The following is a 15,208-nucleotide window of genomic DNA, read 5'->3' on the forward strand; positions in this document are numbered from 1 at the left end:
CACCTCGTGGGTCTCAGGTCGAAGCTTTGGTGTGGGGGCCACCCTCTTTGCCTGCATATAATAGGTGGTGAACAGGAGGGCAGGTTTATCTGCCAGGCTGACCCCTCCCAAAAGATGTTCCAGGTCGGCCTTAGATTCTGGACTACCGAACAGCGTCACAAATATTCCCACAAACTGGGTTACATTCCCAAGTTCCCTGGCTCCCTTAGCCACTAGTAGCCGCAGCCTCTGGTGGGCCATTGCTTCTCAGGCTTGGGGTCTGCTAGGCTAGCAAAACAAAACTGGCAGTCCACAAGAAAATACTCAGGATAGCCAAAAAATCATATGAATCTGGTAGCTCAATGCCAGTCCATTGAGGAAACTGGCACAGTTTCCTTGGTTTCCCTGACATGATGTCTCCTCCTTCTTCCTGCTGCATCCATGGTGAGGCAAAGTATTCTGTCACATAAGGAGGTTGCGGACAGATGCAAGTGCAGATAAGAGCTTTTATTAAAGGAGATATAGGCAGACAAATCCAAATCATGAGACAATAGCATAGTCAGAATCAGGCGATCCGCAAACAGGCATAAACTAGGCAAGGCTAGCTAAACACGTAACAAGAAACAAGATCAAAGACTATGAAGCAAACCGAGGGACAAGGTACAAACTCTTGGTACAGTGACAACACTCAATACTTCACAAAGTCATTGCGTTGAAACAGTCTCTATACACTGTGGAGTGAGTGTGTGTGAGATTGGTAACAGGTGTGTGTGATTAGAACTCTGGAGAAGGTGAACATGTGCGTGTGTGGGAAGTGTAGTCCTTTACGGCCATGTTTGTAGTTTGTGGTGCATCCTGGGAAATGGAGTCAGTGGTTTTCTGTTATATGACACTTACAATAGAGTGTTTCCATATTAAAAGGGTTCCAAGGAGCACCATTGCTTTGGAAGTGAAGAACCTTCAACTAGCTTAAAGAACCCTTGAAAAAACCCTTTCTTCTAAGTGTGTGAAAACACTTTGCATAAGGCGCAACATGCTTTGCCACCATGGCATCTGTCTTAAGGAATATTTATTTATTTTGTTTATTACTACATTTTATATTAAAACAATACTGCACACAACCACTCTATTAAAAGTTAGGCATTGTGTTGAAACATTATTTTCTCTTGTCCTTATGCTTATCTTTCTCTGTTCTTCACATTTTTTTCAGGTCATCTGCTTTTACAGCATTTATGTCAAAGTTATTTATGTTTAAAATGGATTTTGCCTTAATTCTAAATTGGCTTGGAATAAAATTACTTGCCAAACTAGTAAATCCAAATAATACATGCAAGTGTAAATGAAAAATGAATTAGTTATGAATGTTCATTATGCATTAAATCAGAAATATTTTTTTGCAAACAATTCCTACATGTTTTTTTTTTTTCATGTATAGTTTCATATAATTTGTACAGTCACAATAACATTTCCATTTTTTCTCAATGTATGTATTTGTTCAGAGTTAACTGATATTGCAATTTATACTTATAGCTGTTTTACCACAACTAAGAAATGGCTTTAATCAGTTTGACATAAATTAATGCATATAAATTAGAGTGACACCTTAACAAACAGCGTGAGTAAAAGTGGAAAATCAGAAGGTGATGAGATCAACCTTGTGTCCCCATTTCACTGATCTCACCATATTCCCATGGTCTTTTTCTTGACCTATACACACACACACACACACACACACACACTAAACTCAGACTGATTTATGAGAACCTGCTTTGCAGGTAGTGGGAAAATGCAATGCAGTACACAGAGAGAACAAGGCAAATTACATTTAGCACACATTTATGTTCTTTCTCTTAATTGAAGTATCTTAATAGAATAATTTATAACTGAAAACATCCACAGAAAATGGATTCTAATCTGGCCTGCATAGGAGTACCTGGGTACATTTTATTGTGTGTGTGTGTGTGTGTGTGTGTGTGTGTGTGTGTGTGTGTGTGTGTGTGTGTGTGTGTGTGTGTGTGTGTGTGAGCGTGTGTATGTGTGTATGTGTGTGTGTGATGAGTACTGAGGAGATGGCAATCTACACTGTTTGACCTTGACTTGTTCTCAGGTCTTGGTCAAGATGTCTGTCAGCATATTTTCTAATGGCTGACCCACTGCCCTATGAAGTGCAGACTGATGAGAGAGTGAGAACCATAGAAAATGAGCAAGAAAGAGAGAGGGACAGTTATCTCACATCACACACAGAGGAATTTGAGGAATTTTACACACATTGTATAGGAAGGAAGCAATGTACAATTCCACAAATAAACTGCAACTTGTGGTTGCGGTGTTCAGTGTAACTGCTTTCGATTTTGACTTGAGAAAATGTGTAATGTGTTCCTAAACTTTTCACAATGGATGCATTCCTCATCTGTAAGTGGCTTTGGATAAAAGCATCTGCTAAATGAATAAATGTAATGTAAATGTAAATGTACATATTTGCACTTGATCAGGCTACAATATAATCAGTTTATTATCTGTGCCTTGTCGTGAAACTGTGTGAATGGGGAAATGTCCTATAAACAAATGTCCTTGATTTTTCTAAATGTTTAATTTTAGGAGGCTATGGATAGGGCACGAATGTAACAGCCTTATTTTAGTTTATTAGATTTATTTGTCAAGGAACATGTACTAAAACATTAATCTCAATAAGAGATATTTTGCCCCACAGTTTGCTACTACCTAATTTCATCTGAAGTCCTTTAACCCCTAAGCTTATGCTAAAATGGGCACATGTTCATTATAGGTGAGCACATTAAATAAGCAAAACAGAAGGAATTATTATATTCATTTGACAACTTAATACAGCAAGTTAAATGCACATTAATATAGCCTATATTGTGCACATCACAATTGCTTTACGATTTAGTATAAAACTCATGGCCCCCTTAAACTGTGTGCAAAATTAAGGGCTTGTCAGGCTTGATATAAAAAAATAAATGAATGTATTACTGGCCTGTCCAGTCACTCCCTGCAACTCTTAACAGTCATACGTGTTTTTTCATACCTGTAAAAGCATTACATTTTCTGTTGTTGCACTTTTAGTTCATCATGTAAAATAGTAGGAGGTGCTGGATCAAGTGTTATTTCATAAGCTGGTGAATATCAGAATCAAAGCCATGTTGTTAAGTTAAAGTAAATTTGATGAGATTAATGTGATAATTGCAACCAGGACTATTTATGTAGCAGTATTGCAATATAAAAGACTCCTATTTATTCCAGGGTGTGTCATCCAGGGACATAACTTGGCCTAGACATTCAGGGCTGTAGCCCTGAAGATTTTTTCTTTAGCCCTGAATAACTCCACTTGCAGCGGTTTGTCATTACATAACTGAACATCAGTAAAACATTCAGTAGTGTTGTAATTTTGTATCTTCAGTGAACTGAGTGTAGTATTTTATCTACAGTGAATTGAGGCAAGACCAATCAGACAGGGTTTACAGGAAAATACATTGAAATACTCATGTCTTATTGGCTGACAGCTCTCAATTCTGCCAGACGCTAGCTCACACAGTCAGTTAATGTGAAGGGAAAATGAATACAAAATGATTTTTACCAGTTAAGAGGCTGCAACTGAAACACTAACATCGTCGCATGCTGAGCAGTAAAACAAGGTGTGTAAATGTAGATCCAAGTTACGTGAACATGATATGAACAGAACATAAGGACAGATAACATACTCTGCATGGTACTGTAGCAGCTAAACCCATACAATAATAGCTTAGTTGTGCCTCCCCAAATTAGCCTAGTCTCGTGTTATAGAGCAAAAAGGTTTTTATATTTTATCAGTCTGGTAGTCCTGCAAAGAGTGATAACACCTGAAGCAAGTTTTATAATAAATCCAACTTTTTGTCCAATTTTAACATTTTTTTTAAGCTGTTAGCCATCACATGATAGAGACAAACTGCATGGAAGTATGTTTTAAAAAGTTTTTTGAGGGAGAAGAATATGGGCTAAGCCTCAGATGATTAACAGTCCAGCTAATGCCCCTGGTGCCACCTTCTCATTTATATATCTTTGCATCTTTTGTTTTTATTTATTTTTTATTGTCTCCTTATTAGTTTTATCTTACATAATGTTGCAGCTGACAGAGAGAGAAAAAATCTGCTTCATCACTCTGCATTTTCTAACCCTTATTGCGGTTGCTGTTGGTGTTGATGTTTTACCTCGCTTAAAGGCCCGCTCTTAGGTTTTAAGTGGTCTAGATTACATACAGTATATACTAATTTTATGATTAGATTTTACTTGGATGATCTGTCATTTCAATTTCCCTTGATTTTCTCCAAAATTAAGCCATAAATCAGGCAGCTCTTCCCTATCACACCAGCCAGGGAGGGCAAAGGCTATCACGTGCTTATTGTGAGGCACAAGACGCCAGCCGACTGCGTTTTTTTAAACCGCCACTCACAAAATGTTGTGGGGGGTGTTGGCGGGACGGGACGGGACACACGCACAGAGGAAAATGCTATCCACTCACTTCTGCATGTTTGAGTTCATAAACCCCCAAGATTGGCTAGTATCACTGTGATTGATAAGGAAGAGAGAGTATGCCACCTCTTTCGCCCTGAGAGCATTACCAGTTTTGCTCTCTTGGGCTCCTGGCAATGGTTTCTGGCTGTGGTGTCATTGGGATTTGAACTCATGTTCTCTGGATGATAGGGCAAACACTTTTCTGTTGTTCCAGTAAAAGAAAATAAATGCATATACATTATTTATTAATTAGCTGGTTAACCATTTTTAACTAACCTGCTAGTTATGTTAAGATAAATATTGGGGAAAATTGTTGCTATTAAGCAGAACAGTCTAGTTAAAAGTAATCAGGGAATATGATTTGCACTGTCTATAAGAAACATAAACTGAAAACAGTATGCAGTAAAGCGTCTGGGTTATGCATGTAACCCTGTTCCCTGAGAAGGGAACGAGGCACTGCATGAGGTCCCTGGGAAGTGCTCTCGGGCGTGACCAGTATCTGAAGCTTGTGTAACATCATGACTATTTATAGGCCTGCTGTGATCAGGTGAGGTGGCAATTAAACGCGCCGTGTGATATAAAAACGGCACCTGTGAACCATGCTGTCAGCGTATATTACCTGAAGTGAAAACGCAATTCACAAGCATGCCCCAGTATGACAAAGCTACGCAATGTCTTTTTCTCTTCTCAGGGAACAGGGTTACATGCTTTCAAAGGGAACTCAACGTTGCGTGAGCTCCATGCTGTGGGAACGAGTATACCCACTCCATCATATCGAAGGCATGGCCTGTTCAAAAGGTCTGAGCCTGAGGTTCACTGCAAGACACTTGAGCCTGGCTTATGCCACTGGCCAGATTGGTGGACATAAGTACAGAAAGCCCTTACTGGACACAGTAGGTGCAATCTCTCTTGTTCTGGTGTGAGGAATGGAGGGGGGCAGAAAGCATGCAATACTACTGGCTGGGCAGCAGACATAGGTACTTCAGGAATATAATCCGGCCTAGTATATAGGAAGGCCTTGGCTAATCCAGGGGTAAAGTCAAGGCAGGAAGGGGCAACAGACAGAGCTTGTAGATCTCCTACTTGCTTGAGAGATGTCAGGGTCAGCAGAAGAGCTACCTTTAGAGTCAGAAGCTTCTCTGAGGCTGACTCTAAGGGTTCAAATGGGGCACCTGACAGACCTTCTAGGACCACAGAAATGTCCCAGCAAGGTATGCGTGGTCTGCAGATGGGCCTCAGCCGCCTGACACCATGCCTAAACCTCAAAGTTAGAGGATGTTGCCCCACAGAGGCTCCATCAATGGGGCGTGGCCGGCCGAAATGTAGAAGGAGCAAACCCTGCTGAGAAATGCCCTTGTGAGAACTCCAGGACTGTAGCTATTGTGCAGTTCACTGGGTCTAGCTGACGTTCCTCACACCATGAGACAAAAAGTCGCCACTTGAGGGCATACAATTTTCTTGTGGATGGAGCTCTACCGTTCAACATGGTCTCTACAACCTCAGTTGTGAGACCAGAATCTATGAGCTGGTGCCCCTCAGGGGCCAGACCCACAGTTTCCATAGTTCCACCCAAGGGTGAAAAATCAGCCCTCAAGCCTGAGACAGTAAATCCCTGTGGATGTGAATCTCCCAAGTAGTGCTGTCTAGCAGGGATATTGTCTTTGAGAACCATATTCGAGCTGGCTAATAAGGTGGTACTAGCAGGAGACATAGACGGTCTTGGCGAACTCTCGCTAGAACTTGTGGGAGCAGAGCAATCAGGATAAAAGCATACAGATGTGTCCTCGGCCACATGTGCACCATGGTGTCCAGCTCCAATAGTGCGGGAGGAGTGAGGGCAAACCACAGTGGGCAGTGTGTTGTCTCCTTGGAGGCGAACACATCCACTTCTGCTTTGCTGAACCTCCGCCACTTGAGCATGGAACTTCCAAACCCCAGGCCTCAGCCTCTGCTTCAACAGGATGTCTGCCCCCACAGAATGTACATTGCACTCACTGACAAAACTTTCCCTCTGCCCAAGAGAATAATTAGTTGTGCCTGCCTGAACAGGGCAGAAAGTACCTCCCTGGTGATTGATATATGAGACCACCGCTGTGTTGTCTGTCACAATTAACACATGGTGACCTCTTAATTGAGGAAGAAATAATTTCAGTGCTAGAAATATGGCCCGCATTGGAGTGGCGATTTATATGCCACTCCAGATGAGGGCCACTCCAAAGACCGCAAGCCAGACAGCTGTCTAAGACACCAGCCCATGAGCAAGGTGTCTGCCATTACCATCTTGTGATAAGGAGACGCCCCTAGTGTTTGACCCAAGGTTAGAAAACTATGACACCTCCAGATTCTCAGAGCACATAGGCATCGCCACATGACACTGATTGGTTTCATCCTTGGACAAAACTCCCGACTTTTCAGCCAACACTGAAATGGTCTTGTGCAATAGACCCAATGGCATTACGTTGGCTGCTGCTGCCATAAGCCATAAGCCCAACAGTCTCTTATAGAGTCTGGAGGGGATGCCCAGATCCAGCTTTATCCAGCTTTATATGATTGGCCCTACGAATGTTGGGGATAGAAATGCCCTCATTGTAGTAGAATCTCATTTAACTCCTAGAAAAGTTGTCCTCTGCACTAGAGAAAGCATACTTTTCTTGCTAATGCAACCAAGGCCAAATTATGAGAAACAGAAATGATTAATTAATAGTTTAGCTGGGTCTTCAGGCAATGCAGTCTGTTAGTTCACCTCACCTCCTGGTCCCTGGAAAGAGAAATGATTAGTTCACCTCTCGAGTATTCAGGTTTAAGTTATTCGTTCATTCCGTGACTGTGGGCTGTGACATGATAAACGAACGACTCGAATCGGGAGGTGTGGTCATTTCTGTTTCCAGTATTCCATGGTGCATGGAGACATGAACTAACCATTTCTGTTTCCTGTACAGAACCTATGGGGATTTTGCAGCATGGGGATGACACATCACTACTCTGAAACCCAACTCCCTTCGACTGAGAAGAGAGCGAGCCGTGAGTGGAGCTGCCTAATTGTAAAGCATTCACAATGCACACAGTCAGACCTCTTCAAGGCTGCCCTAACATGCTCTACACTTAGACACTTCACACAGAAAGTGCTGGGAGCAAGGTGTAACACACTTCCTGAATTCTCTCTCACTGATACTTTTCTCTTTTTTCTTTTTTTGAAAATATAGAGAGGAAATGAAGAGTCTTTTTGCGAGCGTTACACAAACGACTGATATGCAGTCTCATTGAAAATAATAAGGCTGATGGCTCGGTTCACAGGTGCCCTTTTTATATCACGCAATTCACTTAACTGCCACGTCACCTGATCACGGCAGGCCTATAAATAGGCATGAGGTTACACAAGCTTCAGATGCCGGTTACACGTGAGGATGCTTCCCACAGAGTGGAGCTCATGCAAAGTTGAGTTCCCTTTGAAAGGGAACAGTATGCATACAATTAAAAGTATATGCAAAAAACTATACAAATATTCTGTTAGATAACTAATTATTTTAAGGAGTGTTAGGATGAATGTTGATAACTTCCACCTGAAATTCTTGAATTGCATCTGCTTACAGTTTCAGGGCCATGAGCAAACAGGCAAGGAATGTGTTTAACCTACAAATCCTTCATCTTTTCCCAGAATTCAGCCTGATTCAGCCTTGTTAGCAATGGCCACTAGTAATGCCACTGATGTGGTCTGATGTGACCTAAATGATTGATTACAACTTATTAAACCTATGTGAGTCAAGTAATCAAAGGACAAATCATAGCCTAAACACTAAGGCTGACTTAATAACAATGGAGTGTAATTAAACTGCTTACTAATTTGGAGAAGGTACTGCAAAACATCAACCACCCATTTGGAAATGCTATAAAAGTACAGATGGCAATAAAAAGCTGAGTGTATGAGAGTGAAGATGATGGTTCAGTGATTTTCTGTGAATAGCTGAAATTATGTGTGATAGCACAAATAATTCAGATTCCACACACCAAAGAGCGACAGGTCAAAAGTGCATGTGAGCAATAGGACATGCCACAGGTCACCATACACTACAATTCATGTAAACATTTTGAAACATAGAAGCATATACATTTAGCAGTCATTTACTATATTCGTGTATTATATTATATACATGTATACATTATATACATGTAAAATATAAGTTCTTTGTATTTGTGAGGAGTTTATAGTTCTGTACCTGCTGCTTCAGCTGGTACATGAGGCTGTCCTTTTCTCTTTTCAAGGCCATCACCTCCTCATGGCTTGTCTTCTTTTTGGGAGCAGAAAGTTCTAGTAGGGCTATGTTAGCATCCTTTTCACTGATGGCTGCCAACAGGGCTTGTTGCCTGGTGGGAAATTGCGGATGATAAGGGTGGTTACGACCTACGGTAAGTCATTAAATTAACAAAGACCAGATACAAACACACAATACAGTAAGTTGCGCACACAAGTACACACACAGCCGCACAGCAGGGGAGAGTATCCAGCCGGCAGGTGCGCTAAGATTGTTAGCATACCCAGGAACCACAGAATCCACAACCCCCTGCTCCCTTCCCGTCATCACAGGGATTTTTGTATAATGGCTGAATGTTTGCCTGAGGTCAGATAGTGAATTGTCACCAGTCTCCGCTTTGTCATTATACCTTGCAGACTAACTCATCTGTGTTGCTTTGTTACACACATACATACACACTTACATTTTATGTTCCGGAAATAAGCTTAAGACCGGAGTAATCATGACTCAGATACAATGACTGCAATGGGAACTAAAATACATCCTGGGCTGCATTTTCCTCAAGCATGACTACACAGACCTCATTGTTATATTACATGGTGACTGTCATAATATTATAATGATAAATCACTTGGGAAACAAACTTTTATTCTCAGTGGATGGGAAACAAATCTTAATTCTCAGTATTCACTTCCAGCCATGTCCACATTTTAAGGTGCATTTGAATAATTACATTACTCTGCACGATGCATTCAAGAGATACATTCAAATAAAATGTTTAGTGCTCAAAATATTCATATCTAGATTTAAAAGAGAATTTCTACCAGAATGTTTTTACTTGTTTGTTTGTTTTAATAATGTGAACCCTATCACTATGCCCTGGAAATACTGGAAAACAGTGGTAAAAAAACAGAACTGCTTTAAAAAAAAAAGTCATTTTTTAAAATCATATGCTTATCAACTCCTTAACCAGATGTCTTGTGGAACTTTTTGGCAAGCTCTCTATCTTCTCTTAAATGAGAGTAGGCAAACTAAACTAGTGTTTCAAAACAATGTATATATAATCTATTATAAAGCTAGACTCTCTCCGAGTGCTTCTGGGGTCGATTAAGCAGCATTTCATTATAATGCCTGTGTGATTTCCCAGATTTTCTTTTAACATGAAGAACAATCATTTATGAATGACAAAAAACATGTACAATAAAAATACAGGTTAATATTTTTCAAATTAATTAAATAATTCTTTTTGGATAATCCAGCAGAGATATGCTGCCCTGTGCACAGTGCTCAGTCTTCTTTGGCTGTATGGTTTAACTTTATAAATAAAAGCATTTCTATTTCATGCACAGAAATATGATTTTATTTTTGAGCTCAGTAAGGCAGTGCCTGGGTAAGGCTATTGGAGCAAACCATGAATAGTGCATCTCCAATTAATATAATGTTAAAGAACTTGATCTTTATTTTGTGAGCAGGGTTGCCATATTCTGAGTATAATGTCTGCATTCTGCAAATGGATACTGAGAAAAAGAAGAATCCTGCATCTACCTTTTCCTAGGTCCAAATGTTTTCAAGTTTTTTGAGAAGTTTCTGAGTTGTAATTAAGGTGGGAATTTTGCTGAAACCTGACAAACTTCCACACAAGTTTTCTGAAGAAAAAAAAACCCCAAACAAAAACAAACAAACAAACAAACAAACAAAACCTGAAAACAAACAAAACCCTGAGTTTGGTTACACCACTAATGAACATGTATACACAAACATGAAAATACAACAGCTAAGACAAAATGTAAAATAATAATAATAATAATAATAATAATAATAATAATAATAATAATAATAATAATAAATAAATAGATAGATAACTAAATAAATGGCACTATGTTTCACTGTGTGCTTTTTGGGTGTGTATAAGTTCTACGAACAACAAAAAGCCTGCAGAAATAGCAATAAACAAAGTCTACTGATCTACAGCATTGATGCTTGACCACAGCAACAGGTTTTGACGGCCTCTGGTGACTAGTTATCAGTAGTTTTTGTGTCTTTGTGTGTGTGCATGCTAAAGGGACAAATATGTTTTAACTATTTAATATTATATAAATTAAATACTAGCAATAACTCAGAAAATCGACACTTTATAAGCTCTGAAACCTTAGTGCACACCTATACTGTACTCCCATCTAAGCAATACATTTGGATTTTCCCCTTCTCTCTGACTAATGGACTCTAATGGATGGCTTAGTGTTTACATGAATTCTAAATCCTTACTGCTCAGTTAATCAAAATGCCCAAAAATGTTGAACAAGTGTATCCATTTGTCTCCTAACACCTCTGGTATTATTCCTCCTATGCATTGATAAAAGCAACTCAACTTGTCTCGGATGCACACCCCGAGAAAAATTGTGGGAGCTATTTTGGCATGTGCTGTGACAGGGCCTTAAAAAAAGACATCACAAGATAAAATGAGCATAGTGTAACTGCTCCCACGAGCCGGATTACGCTACGCTCACACTGTTACGCTATTAATGTATACCAGAGATATAGCCTTTGCCAGCAGAAGCCTGGGTTGGGAAAAGGGGCTTGTATACATTATTGTATCATGGAGAAGTCTAAATACAGGTGACTGGTGATCCAATGCTTTTTTCATTCTGCTCTTAGGCAGCATATATGGGCATGGAATGTAGTTCTATAAGTCTTATATTCATAAACAACGTCATTGTGAGAGTCAGCAAATGGTGTGCCATGACAACAGAAGATATTGAAGACATAGAACAAAAGGAGATAAGGAAAGGAGCTGTTTTGTCTAGCAAGGGGCAAATAAGGTAGAATCTTAATCAGTCTTATTGTCCAAGCAAAAGGAAACTTGGCAGTTGTGCTTATCAACTCAGACACTTAACCCTTTCAGGCATGAATTATTAAATCCTGATCAATGATTTTTTTTTCTCTCTGTGTATTTTTACTCTTCTTTAGGCATGAAAAAAATAATTTTACCTTCATTTCACTTTCACATAAATTTTTAAAAAAGTTATTGGAGTGTCCACTCCAGTGGACTGCATGCGTTCAAACGAAGAATTAGTGTCCACACTTGTGGCTGTAATGCAGTTATTCTATTGAAATCCTTGCAATAGGCACAAAATGGCTTTTGAATAGCTGTCCACTGTAGTGACGACTATGCATGAAAGGGTTAAACAACAAAAAAGAAAAGATTATGAAAAATTATAAACTGCGGTTTGGCTCAATGTCCTCAAAAGTCCATCTGTAAAGAGAGAGTTTATATTATCTTAAGTGCTATCTGAGGAAAGAATAAGGCTACTTGGTTACTTTTTATGGTCTAATTCAACATTAATTGCAGATCTCATTCATTCATGTGTTATCTTGTCCAGTCTTGCACTTTGTTTAGTATATTATTTATTGCTGATTGTTGAACTGTACCAAACCAGATTACAGCCAGCACTTGCATCTTGTAATAGAGGGCAATCCATCTGGTCCTACAGTTCTTTTTAGAACTTCCCATGTTCATTTAGAACATCCTGGTGCCGTCTCTTCCACAGGTAAGAGACGCACACGCACCTAGCCATCCACATGATGTAAAAGAAAACATCAGACCAGGCCGCCTTCTTCCATTGCTCCATGGTTCCACTGTGCCCATTCTGGGCACTTTTGGCATTGGACAGGGTCAGCATGGGCACTCAGACTGGTCTGTGGCCACGCAGCCCCGTATGCAGCAAGCTGTTATGCATTGTGTGTTCTTTTTATCATAGCCAGCATTAGCTTTTTCAGTAATTTGTGCTACAGTACCTGTGGAATTGGAACAGGTGGGCTAGCATTCACTCCCCCTGTGCATCATTGAGCCTTGGTTGCCCCAGAGCCTGTCGCTGGTTCACCAATTGTCCTTCCTTGGACCACTTTTGGTAGGTACTAACTACTGCATACTGGGAACACCCCACAAGACCTGCTGTTTTGGAGATGCTCTGACCCAGTCGTATAGCCATCACAGTTTGGCCCTCAAAGTCATTCAGATCCTTACGGTTTCCCAATATTCCTGCTTCAAACATATCAACTTCAAGAACTAACTGATCACTTGCTGGTCATCTCACCCCTTGACAGGTGCTATTGTAACAAGATAATCAATGTTATTCATGTATCCTGTCACTGGTTTTAATGTTATGGCTGATCAGTGTAGTGCCCAATATATTTTTAGGTACATTATATACTGTACATTTTTAAAAGCTAATTTCAGTAACATTAACTGAAAGCCAGGATGAAATGCAGTACAAAGGGACATTAATGGAAAATGGTATTATTAATTGTTTGAAATCTTATGTGTTCATTGCAAAATATACCCTTATTTAACTTTTTTAATTTACCTGCATTAGGTAACAGAGTTTTTCATAGTTGCATGTTTGACCCATCACCACTTACCGCTGCACATATCTGTAAGTGTGTGTAAATGTGATTTTAAAATACATAATAAACATGCATTTGTGGTGTTACTTACAAAGGGTCTTTTTTCTAATTAGTTCTGAAGCATTCTGAATGAATTCTCCTAAAAAATTAGTATTCTCAACATTGCAGTATCATGGACTGAATACGGATACTTCTATTTTGAATGCTGAATATGTAACACTGTTACTTATATTCCTATACAGCTTAACCCTGAGGATGACTGAGGACTAAAATAGCAGCCTGAGAATTACCTTAGATCCAAGATGTCAGCCATGCTTCAGTGAAAGCAAAACCACTTCCAGTTGTGTGATTAATACAGTGAAATCTGGCACTAGCCAACATGTGAGTGTAGCAGAAAGGCCAAGAAGCTCCTGCCTAATAGTGGTGAGAGATGTATTCCTATAGTCACAAAAAGCAGTATTTTGGTTCATAGCACTTCCCCAATTTCGAACTGCAACCATTATTCCTCAGTGCTGACTGTGTTAATCACTATACCTTTTGGAAAGGAAGGCCTAAATTGTTGGAATAATCATTTGGCCAAAGAACTAATCTGTTCTGCACACTTCATAAAGCTGCTATGAATCAAAAGGTGACTTCATTTTTCAACAAACAAAAACAAAACAATGGTGGGGATATACAAAGTGACCCCTTTCTGAATAGAGATGGTTAATTTGCCATTTTTAGCAAGGTAATTTAGTAAGAGCCATTTTTAGATTTTTCAAAAGTCTTTTCAGCCTTTGCCTTGCATTGACCCCCAGGCCTTGGCATTTTGAAACAAACTGTTGACATGTTTCACCGGGTGAAAAAAAAAAACAAAAAAACATTGGGGTTACGCATGTAACCCTGTTCCCTGAGTAGGGAACGAGACGTTGCATTTAGCATAACAGTATGGGAGCGCCCTTGCGCGCGTGACCGGTATCTGAAGGTTGTGTAAAATCATGCCTCTACTTATAGGCCTGCCATGATCAGGTGACGTGGCAATTAAGCCATGATATATATATATATATGGCACCTGTGAACCACGCCGCCAGCCTCTATTATCTGAAGTGAAGACTCAATTCACAGGCCTGCCCTGGTAAGACAAAGCTATGCAACGTCTCGTTCCCTTCTCTGGGAACAGGGTTAACCCTGACATTCCCTTTGAAAGGGAACTTCGACGTTGCATTTAGCATAACAGTATGGGAATGGGAATACCCACTCCGTCATACCGAGGGTATGGCCTCGAGCCCGTGGTGAAATGAATATCCAGACTGTAAAAACGGATGAATGAAATTCGAGATGTGCTGCTTTGACACAGCATCACCTTTACTCTCGCCACCAAAGCAGACCAGCAGCTGCTCCGACTTAAGCCACTGGCCGGAGCAGTGGACGTAAGTACAGAGAGCCCTTACTGGACACAGCAAGTGCATCCTCTCTTGTTCTGGTGTGAGGTGTGCAGCCGATGTAGGCACTTTAGGAATATAATCCGGCTATGATAGAGGAAGGCCTTGGCTAATCCAGGGGCAAAGTCAAGGCAGGAAGGGGCAACAGAGAGAGCTTGTAGACCTCCCACTCAGAAGCTGACTCTAAGGGCTCAAATGGGGCTCCTGACAGGTTTCCAAAACCACAGAAAGGTCCCAGGAAGGTTTGCGCAGCCTGCAGATGGGCCTCAGCCGTCTGACACCATGCATGAACCTCGAAGTTAGAGGATGTTGCCCCACAGAGGCTCCATCAACAGGGGCGTGGCTGGCCGAAACGGAGGCCACGTAAACCCTGATTGTAGAAGGAGCCAACCCTGCTGAAAAATGTTCTTTTAAGAACTCCAGGACTGTAGCTATTGCGCAGTTCACTGGATCTAGCTGACGTTCCTCACATCACAAGACAAAAAGCCACCACTTGAGCGCATACAATTTCCTTGTGGATGGTGCTCTAGCGTTTAACATGGTCTCTACAACCTCAGTTGTGAGATCAGAATCTATGAGCTGGTGCCCCTCAGGGGCCAGACCCACAGTTTCCATAGTTCTGGTCGAGGGTGATAAATCAGCCCT

General features: G+C 40.5%; 1 protein-coding gene across 1 annotated transcript in view; it reads right to left on the reverse strand.

Moving 5' to 3' along the window:
* LOC108264953 (ERC protein 2) overlaps positions 1-15,208 on the reverse strand; it is a 291,196-nt gene that overhangs the window by 16,232 nt on the left and 259,756 nt on the right. Inside the window, exon 17 of the mRNA XM_053680567.1 lies at positions 8,703-8,850. Within this exon, the coding sequence (XP_053536542.1) occupies positions 8,703-8,850 (148 nt within the window). The remainder of the gene's footprint in view (positions 1-8,702; positions 8,851-15,208) is intronic.

The sequence above is a fragment of the Ictalurus punctatus genome, chromosome 5, assembly GCF_001660625.3.
Source record: "Ictalurus punctatus breed USDA103 chromosome 5, Coco_2.0, whole genome shotgun sequence".
Classification (NCBI taxonomy): Eukaryota; Metazoa; Chordata; class Actinopteri; order Siluriformes; family Ictaluridae; genus Ictalurus; species Ictalurus punctatus.